Source organism: Mirounga leonina, unplaced genomic scaffold (assembly GCF_011800145.1).
Source record: "Mirounga leonina isolate KUSES-001 unplaced genomic scaffold, KU_Mleo_1.0 Mir_151, whole genome shotgun sequence".
In the NCBI taxonomy this organism is placed as follows: Eukaryota; Metazoa; Chordata; class Mammalia; order Carnivora; family Phocidae; genus Mirounga; species Mirounga leonina.
The window spans coordinates 46,301,941-46,318,460 of record NW_023270377.1 but is presented as its reverse complement, the minus strand read 5'-3'; the positions used below and the strand labels follow the sequence as shown (position 1 = coordinate 46,318,460).

Genomic DNA, 16,520 nt, shown 5'->3' with positions numbered 1-16,520 from the left:
TGGAATAATGAGACTAAGAGAGTGTCAGAAATTAGTGTCACACAAATGTACTATTACTACTGTACTAAACTAATAGTAGTAAAAGTATTGATGGCAACAAGTACTGTTCAATTCTATGGGTAGGTGCTATTGTCCTTCCCATTTTATAGATAAGAAAACCGAGGCACACAATATGCCCAGGGTCACAGAACTAGTACCAAATGAATTCAGGAATTGAACTCAGGCATTTGAATTCACAGAAACCAGTGGAATCAAGCTTCTAATGAAAGGACAGCATTGGTAGAGGATAAAATTCAAAGTCAAATTCTTTTTTACCAACTAATATTTTATTTCGTCTATAAGAAAGTGATTATACTTAATGCAGATATATTATTATCCGGTTCTTTTAAGTTGGGGAATTGTTATAAGGTAGTTAAAGAGCAGTGTCATTGGACTGGGGGATAGGCAGAGTTTTTCCTCCATAGAATAAAATATGCTTCTCCCGCTCCCATGCACGCAGTACCTTGGCACACTGTGGATCCTGCATAAGTGCTGGCTGAATTAATATGCACTGTAATAAATTCCCTCACTTTGCAAGGTGCTAGGTAGCTGACTGCTCAAGCATGACTACTCTGGTAAAAAAAAAAAAAAGCTTGCATTTATTTATTTATTTACTTTTATTTATTTGAGAGAGAGCGAGTGTACGCGGGTGCATGCATTCGAGGGGGAGGAAGGGGTAGATGGAGAGGGAGAACCAGACTCCCTGCTGAGCAGGGAGCCCAATGAGGGGCTCTATCCCAGGACCCTGGGACCATGACCTGAGCTGAAGGCAGTCACCCAACTGACTGAGCTACCCAGGTGTCCCAAGATGCCTGCATTTATAACCCAGAGTACTTTTTTAAAAGTATTTTAAAAAGATTTTATTTATTTATTTGACAGAACGCTAGAGAGCACAAGTAGGCAGAGCGGCAGGCAGAGGGAGAGGGAGAAGCAGGCTCTCTGCTGAGCAGTGAGCTCAACGTGGGGCTCAGTCCCAGGACCCTGAGATCATGACCTCAGCCGAAGGCAGATGCTTAATGACTGAGCCACCCAGGTGCCCCTGTAACCCAGAGTGCCTTAAGGCACTGAGTTAGTCTGGTTCATTGTCTCCTAATAGAAATGAGGTCCGGAGTTCACTCAATTTCGGTATTGCCGAAATACACATAGATGTTGCTATTGCTTTGGATTCTTCCTTTTCCTGTTGTTCTTCCTCCCTTCTTCTGGTCTGTTGGATCTCTGTCCTGGATCAGAAATTGGGGAGTGGGAGGGCTCCCTAAAACTAAACTTTCATCTAAGTTTACTTTTTTTTTTTTTTTAAGATTTTTTATTTATTTATTCATGAGAGACAGAGAGAGAGAGAGGCAGAGGGAGAAGCAGGCTCCCAAGGAGCAGAGAGCCCGATGCGGGACTCGATCCCAGGACCCTGGGATCATGACCTGAGCCGAAGGCAGACGCTCAACCATCTGAGCCACCCAGGCGCCCTCATCTAAGTTTAAACCTCCACACTCTTCTGCCCTTCTTGTCTGGATGGATTTCCAAGGGGATTGGTTATCAGGCTTTTAAGGAATAAAAGCCCCTTTGAGTTTACGCCTCTTAGGTGCATCTGGAACACAGTGAGGGGAAAGGTACATTTGTATTTTTGGGTTTTTGTGTAGGATCACCTGTCTCACATGGTAATTTCCTTTAGACTAGAGAAGTGCTGGGCCGTGGTTTGGGAAACATGGGCAAGGTTTTGCTGCATATTTTTTAGATAAATTTAAGAATCAAAATATATAAAGCAATTAAGTACTATAAATTCAAACTAGACATTTCATTTCTCCTTATATACATATTCCTTCACAGGATTAATTAAAAGCTATGAGATTAATGTGCATTGTGATTGAGTTTTAATAGCTACTTTGGGAAAATAATCCAAAATTACTGTTCTAGTACTTGTAAGTTGTTAAGGTCTATACAATGCATTTATACTCTCAGTCTTGTTCACCAAATTCTTCAGCACATGATACACAATATAGGAAAGTCACGTCCCTGGGCAAAGTTTACTCATCATTTCAACTCCACTCAACATTTTATTGATGGCTCACTCTGCCTGGCAAGGTGGTAGGACCACAGAATATAAAGAAAGAGGTCAGGGATCCTGCTCTCAAGTCTCTCAGTCGAACTGTCAGGAGCCTGGACGCCGTGAAACACACCAAAAGCAACATGTCCAGAGAGGCCTTACTTCAATGGTGCACATTCCTTCTTCCAACTCTAAAATGATATTTCTACCCAAATGTCTTAAATCAGTGATAGTTATTCGAAATCACACAACGTCAGCTAATAAACTATAATAAGGTTCCGACCAGTTCGACTTGATTTAAAACTATTACTGCCAGTTCTTTGCTTTGCCGATCCTTCAACTTCAGCTTTAACACAACTCGCCTGGAAGAGGCTGTGCTAGCATTCTGGAAGTTTATAATTAAGTTCAGTGGGGGGGGGGGGGGGACGACCATTAATTACAGAGTTCCGCTTGTGAGCGCCTGCCAGGGTTTCAAGGGGCAGAAGCCGAGAGGCGAATAAAGCTTTCCCCACTTCTCAACCGAAGTCGCAGGGAGTTCCCGGCGCGACCGGGCAGCGAGGGGTGCCCCTGGACGGTGAGCGGCTTGGGATGCTCGGCCACCCCTTCATCCACCGCTCGCCCTCTGGAGCTGGGTCTGAGGCCCTCGTCCGACAGCGCGGCCGCTGCCGGGGACTCTGAGGGACCGCGGCTTCGGCGCAGGCACCTCGCTCCGGGACAGGAGGCGACGCCGCGCACGGAAGTGCGCGCCGCTCTCCCCAGGCGCAGGACGGCTCTCCCCCTTCACTTCCTCCCGCGCGGCGGCCCGGCCTCCCGGCGGCCCCTCCCCCGTCGCCGCCTCCTCCCGCCGCCCGCCGCCGCTCTCGGACGGGGGTGCGGCGCTCACCCGCGCAGTCGCCAGCCCGAGCCCGGGCGCCGAGCGGCAGAGCTGGAGGGAGGCGAGGGGCCGCCGGCGCTGCCGTCCCCGCCCCGCGCGCCCTGCGCCCCGCTTCCCGGGCGGCCGCTCGGCAGCTCAGCCCTCCTGCCTCCTCCGGCGCTGTCCGGGACTCGCCGCGAAGCGAGTGACGGCCGGTTTCGGCGTGCGAAGGCGGCGGCGGCGGGCCGCGGACACCGTGCGCTCCGGGAGGGGTGGCCGCGACTCCGGCCTCGGCGCGCCGCGCGCACTTCGGCGATGTCTTCGCCGCCGCGCCGGCCGCTACGCCTTCGCCCTCGCCGCCTCCTGTTCCTTCTCCCCGGATTCCTGCTGCCGCTTTGCGGCGCCTTCAACCTCGACGTGGACAGTCCTGCCGAATACTCAGGCCCCGAAGGAAGCTACTTCGGCTTCGCGGTGGATTTCTTCGTGCCCAGCGCGTCCTCGTAAGTGGCCGCACTTGGAAGGGGAATCAGCCCCCTCCCCCACCGCGCGCACCCACCCTCCGTTTCCCGAGGGGGAGTCTCCGCGAGGGAGCCCGGCGTTTGTCTGTCTGTGTCCCCCACCCCCACTGGGGGGTTTCGGTTCGGGGTGGATGAGACGTCTGGGGAAGTGAGCCCCCGCGGCCCCCGCCTCCTCCCCTCAGTTCCCCCCTCTCCTCTCCTCGAGAGAAACGGCTTCGAGGCAGACCTGTGCTTACAATTCGGGGGAAGTGGGAAAGCAACAAAGGCTGGCCCGCCGGACCCCGCGCCGCCTCCGCCGCGGTCCCGCACTTGGACCGTCTCATTTCCGAACTTCTTTTTCTCGGGTACCAGGTCGCCTTCCCCGTAGCCTGTCTGCTTGCCAGACTTAGACCCCAGTCCCTTTCGCTCTCCCTGCGCGAGCCCTCCCCCACACTTTCCGCCTCTCTGATTCTGTTTCTCACCGACTCCTTTTACAGACTTGCTGATGACTAAAAGGACCAGACGGTCGTAGTGAATTCATTGTGTCTTATCGCTGGTACCGACAGACCTTTGCACATGTGAGGGTGAACGGATGAATTGAGTGTGTCATGTGTTCTTTTTATAGTGATTCATTATTTAGGTCATTGTTCAGGAAGAACAAGGGTGTTTGCTGAGTTTTCATTCACTCTAGGTCATTTGAATACTGCAGTATTTAAGAATTCAGTTACGTTTTCAAATTGCCAGCGTTTCGCGTTGCAAAAGGCCGTCAGGATTTGTAACAGAGTTAATGTCATTACTGGATTCAAAGTTGTCTCTGACTTTACCGAACGCTGACCTCATTGTCACCACCTCACCTCCATATTAGCGTTAGAAATACTGATTTAATAAATGTTCACTAGATGTCTTCTGAGGTTTAAATCTTGTTTTCAAGAGGCAAACTTCTCTTAGGGCTCTTTACAAGCTCTTAGAAATAGTAACATTTTTTCCCCCTTCTATATTTTCTCTATATTGAAGGTATTATTTTTGAGGGGGGAGAGGGAGGCTAATTTTGATGGTCAGTTCTTGGATAGGACCATTTTTCCAACTCATTCGTGCCTAATTTGAGGATGATCTAAATATTATTTCATGACTGTTAGAAGGTTCAGCAGGATTTATTCTTATCGTGCAAGTATTGATTACCATTCATTTTGGTGACAACCTTTGCAGCAGTAAATTGGTTGGAAGCAGTTAGTGGAAACTAGACATTGTTTTATGTAGTGAACTCAGTTTTGTTTGTTGTCTCCAGTTTCATTGCTTTCTCTTGAGCACAAATGTTCCAGAATGATAAAAAAATAATTGTTAACTTGGGCAACATTTTCTACCTTGTCATTTGACTTAATCATTTTGTCAGTTTTATCTGTTATTTAAAAGGTTTTTTGTTTCCAGATTTTTTTTTTTTTTTTTTTTAGATTGTATTTATTTATTTGACAGAGAGTGAGACAGTGAGAGAGGGAACACAAGCAGGGGGAGTGGGAGAGTGAGAAGCAGGCTCCCTGTGGGGCCTGGATCCCAGGACCCTGGGGTCATGACCTGAGCCGAAGGCAGATGCTTAATGACAGAGCCACCCAGGCGCCCCTGTTTCCAGATATTTTTAAGTGTGTGCCTTTATGGTACAGATTTTAGTTCTCAGGGGTGCTCTTTTAGATTTAATTAATTAATTAAGAAATTCTAATAATTTTAAAAATATGTATTGTCCTTTGTCAAGAGTTGGTACTTAAATTAGCAAGAGTTAACACTTAAATACTTCATAGTTGGTGGAATGTTTTGCAAATGGTGGGAGTAATTCTGTGGCAATCCTCCGAGTTTAGTAGTATAAAGGTAACGACAAGATGATAAACCTTAAGTGTTGTTACTATGGAAAATGCAGTAATATCGAACGGTTGGCATGAGATGTTGACTATTTTTGATTACAAGGCTGGATGGCTAATCTTTGACTAATCATTATAGTTATCAAATATATTATGAACCCACAGGTTACATGACCTCTCATGTGGGCCTTCAATGGTAAGGTAAAATTGAGTTGGGTTTGGTTCCATATAATATTTTGAAATGTTCATCAGTGACTTTGTTACTGATAGACAAGTGAGCTCGTTAGCCTACCTTAAAAAATTTACATCAATTTTGAGACTTAAAAAAAAAATACATAGAAACAGATTTCTAATTACTGAACTTTTCAGATTTAACGAAAATTAATGTAAAATTATGCTTAATTTTGTAAAAGATGCCTTTAAATTTAACAAGCATTGGAATCCAAGGTATATGAGGATGCCGTTTCTATTAGCAGCTGCATTTATTGTTGTTGTTCCTTGGTGTGATTATAAACTTCTAAAAGAAAAAAGAAAAAAAATGTTTGCTAATTAAAGATTCCTTTCTCCTGAAGGAAGAATGCCTAGATTAATGCGGAAGCAACAGTAATGAAGTCTTCTCAGGTCTCTTCTGGTTTCTTTTGGTGTCTAAATACCCACAGCAGGGGGGCTCCTGGGTGGCTCAGTCAGTTGAGCGCCCAAACTGATCCCAGGGTCGTGAGATTGAGCTGTGCTGGGCTCTGAGCTCAGCACAGGAGTCTGCTTGGGATTCGGTCTCTCCCTCTCCCCCTGCCCCTCCCCCTGCTCCTTTGCGTGCTCTCTCTCTCTCTAAAATAAATAAAAATTAAATTAAAAAAGATAAATAAGTACCCACAGCAATTATTTTAGATCTCACTTTGTTGTTATTAAAAATTGGTATTGAATTATTTCCATATTGTTGTGAAAAGTAATGAATCACTGTTTATTAAAGAAAAGGAAAAATAAATTAAGGAAAAATATTAAGGTGAGTCCTCAAGAAAATCCCTCCAGTAATGAGTCCTAGGTTTAAAGTGAAAAGTCACAAAAATTGTGATTTAGAAATTATGAAAAAAAAAGTTAGCATTCCATAACTTTTTTTCTTGTATGCATTAATTTACAGTGACTATATTGCCAAACTTACATAAAATTTAAAGATCATATATAGGCCATGAAATAGAGTCACATTTATCTTATGGAGAATAATTGGAAAAATTAAAAATTGTACCCCAGGTTTAATTATAATAATGATATCTTATGTTGGTTAGCCTATTTTATAAATTACAAAGCACTTTTACTTATGTACTTATGATATCTCACTTCACTCTATAGCACAAACCACCAGGGGAAGTAGGGAAGCGGATAAACTCATTCTTATGGATGAGGACACTGAGGCCAGAGGGTTTTCAGTCTTTTTTTTTTTTTTTAAGATTTTAAAAATTTACTTGAGAGAGAGCGTGGCAGAGGGAGAAGCACGCTCCCTGCTCAGCATGTGGGGCTCGATCCCAGGACCCTGGGATCATGACCTGAGCCGAAGGCAGATGCTTAACTGGCTGAGCCACCCAGGCACCTCGGGTTTTCAGTCTTTATTTGTTTGGGTGGATTGGTGTGGGGAAGGGGGCAAGGTGGGATCAAAAGACAGGGTATGAAATTTAAATTCCATTTAATTTTCCTGTTCAAATTTTAATTTTTAAGAAGAAAGTAATTGGATGATTTTCTTATTTATTCTTCAAATATAAGTTATATGGTTCTCATTTTACATCTGTATTTATTTTTAAATAATGCTATAATGAGCAACACTGGATTAGAATTCTTGCCTTTTCCCTATTAAACACTAATGAATCCTGGGGCCCTTGGATGGCTCAGTCAGTTAAGGATCAGCCTCTTGATTTCAGGTCATGATCTCAGAGTGGAGAGATTGAGGCCCCAGTTGGGCTCCCAGCTCAGAGGGGAGTCTGCTTCTCACCTCCCTCTCCCTCTGCCCCTCCGTACACTCGCTCTCTCTCTCAAATAAATAAAAAAATCTTAAAAAAAAAAAAAAAAAACACTAATGAAGACTTATTTACAGTTCATGTTCCTGTGACCCCAAGGACAAGGTGAGGGTGAGTGTGCCCTTGTCACAGAAGGTCTTGCAGAACATTTGGTAGTTCTCCATCATAACTTCCTGTTTGCAGCACCTGGAGAGCTTTTAAAATAAAACTGCTTCCCTGGCAGCATCTTGGATTTAAAAATAGAGCTCCAACTTCATATTCCAACAGCTTGTGGATCATTTCTCCTTGACTAGCCCATCTTACCTCAACTAAAAATGAGCTCTTTTTCACCAAGTGGGGTCAGTTGCACCTTTGTTTCTATTAATGGTGCCATCATTTTCTCTGTTGCCCTGGAAATAATTTCATATTCCTCCCTCTCATTTTCTATTTTTCTTTGTCTCTCCTCCTGTACTCCACTAATATTAGTCAGTGATTAGTCACCAGACGGAAGGTCCTAGGAATTCTTGGTTGTTAATGTTTCTTGCATTCATCTCTGCTTTCCATTGCGACTTCAGCCTCCTTATTTCAGCACGGTCCTAAGAGTGGTCTGTGGCACTCAGATCCTCCTCATCACTTTGCCCATCATTTGGCTCTTAGATCTTAAGTGTTCCTAATAGTTTTATCTTTCTGAAACATCTTTTTGATCTGGTATTCTACTAAAATTTCTAAAGCAGTGCTCCCGTGGCTAGAGAGAAACTCCAGACTGCTTTACTCGGATGAAGACCATTTCAATCTGTCACAATCCGCATGTCCTTTTCAACGTTCATGCGCCATTTCTCCCCCTCACCGTTGTAACCATCTTCATAACCCTTTACAAGGAGATGCAAGCTCATTTTTGTGAATTTAGTGTGGATCTGGCTATATTGGTTCTTTATTCTTATCATAAATAATATACATATATAGACTACAGCCTTATTATTTAAAAAGCAAACTCTGTTGATTTCTCCTGATTAAGACCCAGGGTTTATAAGACCTTATAAAAGAAAACAGAAAATGTATAGAATTTACAGTTACTGTGCCTGTTTTACATCATATAAATGTTGACTCTGTAGCATTTTTTTTTTTTTAATGAAAAGTAAATCTGAGACTGGAATTACAGCTCTGAAAAAACATTCGTGCCATGCTATTTTATACTCATTTTTCATATATGTATGATAATTTTTCAAAAGTTGCTTTTGATGAAGGCTCATTCATTGGTCTGCCCAGAGTCAGCCAACTATATTAAACATGCTTTATCTTGGAGAAGTCAGTGCTGAAAGCAGCCAAATAACTTAGTTCATTTGGAGAGTTTAAAAAAAGGACTTGTCATTGTTTGGCTGGTTGCCTCTCCTTGGTACTGAAGGTCACATTCCCTGAAGCAACTGCCCTTAAAGTATACTTTGGATAGGAAGTGCATCTGAAGGGCATCTTCCTGGTTGGTTTCTCTGATCCTCTTGTCTCTCTCACTTCCTCTTCCTTCTCCCTTCTCATCTCCCCTTTTTTTCTTTTCCCCGCTTCTCTACCTCGCTTCCCTCTTCTTTCCATCCTCTGCCCCCCAACGTTCTCCCTGACTTTCTCCCCACTTCCTCTACCTCTTTCTTCTATTCCTCCTCCTTCCTCCCCCAGCACACACTCTGCCCTTTATCTTTTAGAATTTATTGGCATAATGTTAATTAATAGTGTGCTCATGTATGTAAATCTCAGTGTTGAAATCATATAATGGAAATGTCTCAAGTCATTGGAGAAGAATGGTGAGGATGAGGATCCTGATACTGTTCATGGGTAAACTTTTTGGAGGGAGATGGAGTCTAGCAGGAGAAAGCTGTAGGCATATGAAACTAAGTTGCTCAGCTTCAGATTTTTGCTGCTAAGCAGTGAAATCTCTTGTCAGCCTCAAGTAACCCTGTGTATCTTCCCCAGCAACTCACCATTGTCAGGAAATGTTGCAAGTACCCCATTTGGTACTCTTCTTCCTTTTTTTCTCTTGAGATTTAAGTTAATTAATGGTCCTTTGAGGAAACAGGGGGAAAAAAAGCCCTTTGAAAACAGATTTTGACTATTATATTTCCTACTTTATTAGAGTGTTTTATTAATTGTTGTTTTTAATTTCAGTGCCATCATCTTGTATTTTTATGATGCTTTCAGATTTTTCTGTTGTCTACTATCCACATTCAGAAATTTTTGAAAGTAATTATAGTGGACATTATTATATAGAAGAGGAAACTGAGGCTCAGAGATTTAGAAGTGATTTTCTGAATTAATTTATATTGGGTGATTGTAACCTATAGTATCAGACTGTCTGTTAGTGTTGCTTATATTGCAAATTTTTTTCAGCACTGTAACTTCTCTTATCCTAACTAAGCTGTTGTAGACATTAATTCTTAGATGAACTTAAAGTAATAATTACTTAATTTTTATAAAGCATTTCATTAACAGACTGTTCTATTATTGTGGCAGAAATAAAATTCACCTTCCGAATACACATCAACAGGCTTTTGTTTTCTGTGATATGTGTTGCTTTTATATTCTTTAATTTTGTCAAATATCCTCTTTTATCATTCTATACCCTATTCTCTACAAATATTTAATTTTTCCTCTATACAACTCCCTCTTAGGACTTAACATTTATCTAAGGTAGTTTACTTTTTCTGTCTTTCCATTTTTCTCTTTTATAAACTTTCTGTAATACTGTTTAAAAGTAACTTAAATATCATGTTGACACTTTAGACAAAGCACTTTTATTCCTCAGCTTCCCCCCCCCGCATTAACATAGCATTTACAAATTGACAATGCTCACACATTCCTTTTATATTATTCTACCATTTCTGTGGCATTTCACCAATGTGCAAGACTGCACATGAAGGTACGCTTAGGAAAACATGATGAACACCCATATTAGTACATCTAATTACTATCATTTCTATGCCTACAATGTGCAAATGGTCTGATGAAAAGCAGCAGCCTTGTTCCTGATCCTGTTCCTTATCCAAGGAAGGCGAGCTTTGTGTTGCCAGTGGAGTGCAGTTTTCATTCAGAACCCTCCTACTGTGTCCTTTTTCTGTCTTTGTCTAAGTCCACATCCACTAGTAACTTCCCAGCCCTCTCTCTGTCTTATAGTGCCCAAGTAAAGAAAGTATCTGAAACTCAAGATTAAGAAGAGATATGTTACATAAATTATTTTAAGGGTAATTTAAATAATTGGATGTTTAATAGAGGATGATTTCTGCATTCTCAAGGGGTTGGTGATAGTGGAAATAGCCTATTTATACAAGGCTATTTTAAGATTGAGACCTGTAACTATCCAATTTACTTACTACTTACCTGTCAATTTAAAAAACTTTTCTTGGGTCACCTTGGTGGCTCAGTTGGTTAAGCATCTGCCTTTGGCGCGGGTCATGATCCCAAGGTCCTGGATTGAGCCCCGCATCAGACTCCCTGCTCAGCGGGGAGTCTGCTTCTCCCTCCACCCCCACCCCCCACTCCCCCGCTCATGCTCTCGCTCTCTCTGTCTCAAATAAATAAATAAAATCTTAAAAAAAAATTAAAAAAGTAAAAAACTTTTCTTGAGTGTTGGTTATGTGGCAAACACAAAGATAAATTAGAGTCCCCCACTTTCAAGGAAGCAATTTATTATAAGGTAGGAAGAATAAGCTTTGAAAAAAAAATTATAAAAGATTCTGTAACATGCACTGTGATGACGGTCCAGAAATGAGTTTTGCTTGTAGATTTCTAGGCAAATTCTGAGAACCACCTTTTCTGTCCTCATCTGGAACCTGGCTATTATCCGTAGCACTGAAATCATATGCATACCTGCGCTTGTATTATGCTTATTAGGACTATTGCAGGAATTGATCCCATGTCTTTTCAGGTATAGACCTTGAAAAGTACACTTGTCTGAAATATTCTTTTTCCCTGTCATGGACTCAAAAATCATTTTATCCAGATGAATGGGGGAAGTCTTATGATTTTTGTGGCCAAATTTTTGACCTGTTGAAATGGAAAATTTCATACACATATATGTAATTTAGCTGTTCCCCAGCTCTACTGCAGTAAGGAGAGGATGACAACGCTTAGTGCTCTCTTATTCATGGGGGGTAAGGGCTCTCTTACTCGGGACCTTATTTTATTTTTCCTGCTGAATGAAAACTCAGTTGGCTATGATGAGAAAGAGCCAGGATTGATGTTTTACTGATGCCAAATATGACTGCATAAAGCTTTATTAAACAGGGTGTGGTTCGGTTGGGAGTTTTGCCTTTATTTTGAGTATGGAGTTTTAAGATAAATATCAGAAAGCAGGATTCCTGTAACCCAGCCATTCATGCAGCCAGCTCTTGACTAGTTTAAGTATGATTTAGCAAATACCACCCAGAAGAAATGAAATTGAAATTGATAAATAAAGGTTAAAATGAGTGCATCCCATATTAAAATGTGTTCAGAACTTTACAAAAAAGTGAAAGGCAATTAAGTATTTTCTTTGCTAGAATTTAAGTGACTGTTAATAAGGAAATGAAATAATGGTGATAGCATTTATTTAGGGCCTTCTGTGCATAACTATATCCTGTTTTCTTTTATACTTAAATCAATTTCTTCTCATTCTCTTTTACTCTTTGCTCTTTCTCTACCTGACTCCTAAATGCCCTTGCTCCTCAGAGCTCGCTCTTTGGTCCTCTTCTTTCTGAAGCTTCTCTCTGTGTGAACCCATCTACTCTAAATTGACATTCTCAGTACATTATCTCTAAGGCAAAACTCTCTTCAGAGCTCCTGACTAGCAATTAGGTGTCTCGCAGATGTTTCTGACTGACATTGAGAACTGAATTCTTGGTTTTCCTGTAATCTGCCTTCTGCTTCCCTATTCTTGAAGCTTTTTTTGTTCAGGAAATGATTCTCCTATTCATACACTCCTGAAGGAAACCTAGGTGACATTTTTAATCTTCCCTTTCCCCCTTAAGCGATCCCTGTTCATTCTGCCCTCAGATATTTCCCAAGTCTCCGCACCTATCTTTCTCCATCCGCCCTCCCAATCTAGGTCACTATCATCTCAAAGCTGCGAAATCTCTTGCTTTCCTTGTTCCATTTTGCTCCCTTCCCTCCTTAATCCTATTCCCAGAAGGCACCAAATTTAGTTTTCTATTTAGATTGTGTCATCCTTTTGCTTAAAAAAAAAAAAAAATCCAAGGCTTCAGATGGACCTTATGATAAAATCCAAAGTTTTACCCTATCTGAATTGCTCTGCTTAATTTAGCTCTTGCCAAGCTTCCCGCCTTTATCTTCTGTCACTCTCAGCTTGCTCTCTTGCCTCAGCCACACCTCTTTTCTTGAAACCCTTGGAGACTCTTTCTTGCCTAGGGTCTTTGTCCCACTACCTGGGGTGCTCCCATCTACCACTTCATGCCACTCCCTAATCCCACCTTTCTCCCCTTGCCCCTGACCGCTGACACACAAACACTACTTGGTGACCTTCTAATCCTTTACATCTCGGTTTATTTAGAAATAAATTTCCTTGCTACTTTATCTAAATGAGGTCTCTCTTCATTCTTTACAGAAAACTTCCTTAGACTTCTCTTTATCTAAAGGAGGTCTTTCCCCTCCATTCCTTAAAGATAACTTTTCTTTATCTAAAGAAGGTTTCCTCTCCCTATTTCCAAATAATCTCTCTCAGCCAATTGTTGGTTTCCTTCAGAACACTTGTAACCATGACTAATTTCCCTGGTTATATTCTTCCCAAATGGAATGTAAACTCCACCAAGAGCAGGAACCAAGGTTGTGTTATTCATCTTGGTGCCTCCAGTGCCCAGCACTGTGCTTTATGTAGAGCAGACACTCAATCCATTTCTTTCTCTGAATGAATAGGAAAAAAACTAAAGAAAAAGTCTCTTTTGCTTAAAAATTTAACTCCTGATTATTTTGTCTTCTGCTCATTTTATCCTGATAAGAAATTGAATACTGATCCTGTTCTTTGGCCAGGGATTAATTAATTCTCTGAAGAGAGAAATCTGTTAGTCACTTAAAATGAAATAGAACAGTTCTTTTTTTTTTTTTTTTTAAAGATTTTATTTATTTATTTGAGACAGAGAGAATGAGAGACAGAGAGCATGAGAGGGAGGAGGGTCAGAGGGAGAAGCAGACTCCCTGCCGAGCAGGGAGCCCGATGCGGGACTTGATCCCGGGACTCCAGGATCATGACCTGAGCCGAAGGCAGTTGCTTAACCAACTGAGCCACCCAGGCGCCCGAAATAGAACAGTTCTGAAACAAGTTTTCCAAAAGGAAAAATATTAATATTTAGAATTGCCATACTTTATTTTTTTTAAGATTTTATTTATTTGACAGAAAGAGAGCACAAGCAAGGGGAGTGGCAGGCAGAGGGAGAGGGAGAAGCAGGCTCCCCGCTGAGCAGGGAGCCCTACGTGAGGCTCAATCCCAGGACCCCAGGATCATGACCTCCGCAAAAGGCAGACGCTTAACCTACTAAGCCACGCAGGCATCCCATAGAATTGCCATACCTTAGAATCATTTATATATATATATTTTTGTTTAGCATTCAAGATATAGAAAGTCTATAGCTGACCACAAAAACAGACAAACAAAACCCCCAAAACACAAAACATAAAACCAAAAATCCAAACAAAATGTTCCAGACTCCAGCCAGCCTACATTTTTCACAGCTTTTTTGACGTGTAATTGACATATGATAAACTGTATATGTTTAAAGTGTACAGTTTGACCAGCACACATTTTTAAATGAGATGTAACCCTGAAGTTTGCCTTATAATATGTTATTAGGATGAGTAACTATGTTAAATAATGTGTGTATGTAAGAACACTAAATGATTATGCTCTCAGTGAATGGTTTTAAAAAAAATTGTGAATAATAGCAAGAGAATGATTACTTTTCCTAAATTATAAGGTATTGTTTATGCTTTATGCCATTTAAAATCTTATCTTCCCCGTTTGTGTTTTAGCAGGATGTTTCTTCTGGTAGGAGCACCCAAAGCGAACACTACTCAGCCTGGGATTGTGGAAGGAGGGCAAGTCCTCAAGTGTGACTGGTCTTCTCACCGTGGGTGCCAGCCAATCGAATTTGATGCAACAGGTAAAGGTTGAAGCAGTGGTCCCTTTTCTTAATTTATACTATTTGATATTTCTCCCCCTTTTCCCTTCCCTCCTGTTGGGGAGCAAGAACGCTTGTCTCCTTTAAAGGTCCTTCTAGCGGGACTAAGAATCAAATTGATAGGAGACAGATTAACAGGAGAGAACCAGATTTAATAGGCATAAGTACCAGGAAACCACGGAGACATGGAAATTCCAAAGATAGTTGGGCAAAATGAGGTATATACGTCATTCTGAACTAAGAAAGGGGCTAGGGGCCTGGGATTTCAGAGGAAAGGAATGCATTTCATGGAGTGATAAGAAAAGCACATGTTTGGGGCGCTTGAGTGGCTCAGTTGGTTAAGCTCTGCCTTTGGCTCAGGTAATGATCCCAGGGTCCTGGGATGGGGTCCCAAGTCGGTCTCCCTGCTCAGTGGGGAGCCTCCTTCTCCCTCTCCTTCTGTCCCTCCCCCTTGCTCATACTCATGCTCTCTCCCTCTCTCAAATAAATAAATAAAATCTTAAAAAAAAAACAAAACAAGAGCAGATGTTTGATAATTAGATGTTTGCCCTACCATACATATAGGTCACTCAGCTAAAATTTATCTCTGTTAATAACTGTTATTCTGGGAAAGACCTTCAATTTAGCTTCTTTTGTGTGGTTAAGGGAAGGACAAAAGTTTCTCTTGAACCCGCAGGATCTCAAGTGCCTTCAGCTCAAAATAATCCATATGCCAAAGTGGTACATTCAGCAGTGGGGGGACAGCTGTCCTGAATCCTTTCATTCCACCCATTTGAGATATTTTAATGTCATTTAATTTTTGAAAGAACTTACTTTAACTTAAATGTAACTACTTAATAAAACAATGTATATAAGCAACTCACATCCCCAGAGAAAGTTACCTGAAGACAAAAGACTTAAATTATTTTCTCTTACAATTTTGTGGTGTATATAAAAGCCTTAAAAATAACATTGTATTTTCACTGTTTTGGGTGTCTTCAATTTCAAACTAATAATGTTAGTCTGTAGAAATCTGGGGGAAATCTATTAAAATGTTTTCGTACCTCTTCTAAGAAGAGGGAACAAGGCTTTCTGTCCTTTTCTCTGTCAGAAAAATTGAAGAATGACTCTCTGACAATTGTAGATCAACTCCCTAATGAAATCTAAGCCTTGAGTGGTACTACCAAAACCAGTTGAGGAGTCTTTTATATTCAAGTAGATTTGGTTGACTTAAAAAAAAATCTTACCCCACATTTATTGGGTAAATTATGCATTATGGTTTGGATAACATTAAAATCTTATCTACAGAGATAAATTTCTGTGTCAGTCAGGATTATGGTAGAGAGGAGAAAAATTGCATAAGGAAGATGAGAAGAAATAAGTTGAGTTTTAATTTATATCTGTGAAATAAAATATATATAATCCTGTACACATTTGTATTGGTATATTTATCTACATTTGTGAAAACTTAGAGAATCTTCAAAGAAATAATGTGACATTGTTCTGGTAAAATAGTTCTACAAAATTTTTTTAGCAATTTGGATTTCCTGGGCTTTGATAGAATATTTTAAGGTAAGCCTGAAGATAACTAATTTTTTCCCCCCATATTGTTGTTTCCTGCTAGTTCTAAAATATATTAGTTCTGGGAATTATATTAGTGAAACAGGAATCATGTAGACTGTTCCATTTGACATCCTGATCAGTGCCAAAATGAGTGTCAGTCATTAACTAACTCTTAATAGAAATCAGGTCACGTTTGTTTTTTTCCATTTGAAATCATCTACATTAAACCCTGTTGTTTTTTCCATATATGGCTGACATTTGGAAAACCCCAAGAGTATGTAAATAGGCTCAACTTTACCACAAATGGAGAAATACCTTTGATTCAAAATATTAATGGTCAGGGCATTTATATTTTCTAACAAAATGGAAATAATAAAATGAAACTATAGTTCAGTTTTTATAGGTTGTATTGTTCAGATGTAATTCTGTATTCAGCACCACAGGTTTTTATGCAGTATAAGATAATTTATTACTTTTTTGAAATCCGGCTTTATATACTCTTTTGTTTATTGAAAAAATAATATATGTACTTCGTCAGAAAATTTCAAATAGTCCAAAAGGGTATACAATGAAA

The 16,520-nt window shown here is 40.8% G+C and overlaps 1 protein-coding gene across 2 annotated transcripts in view; it reads left to right on the top strand.

Moving 5' to 3' along the window:
- Positions 1–3,002: 3,002 nt before the first annotated feature.
- ITGAV (integrin subunit alpha V) overlaps positions 3,003–16,520 on the top strand; it is a 95,064-nt gene continuing 81,546 nt past the window's right edge. The window contains exons 1-2 of one of the 2 annotated variants that reach the window (XM_035007575.1): positions 3,003–3,430; positions 14,259–14,386. In XM_035007575.1, the coding sequence (XP_034863466.1) occupies positions 3,246–3,430; positions 14,259–14,386 (313 nt within the window). In that variant the 5' untranslated portion in view covers positions 3,003–3,245. Of the gene's footprint in view, positions 3,431–14,255; positions 14,387–16,520 lie in introns of both variants that reach the window. The other variant, XM_035007574.1, reaches the window with a different exon arrangement.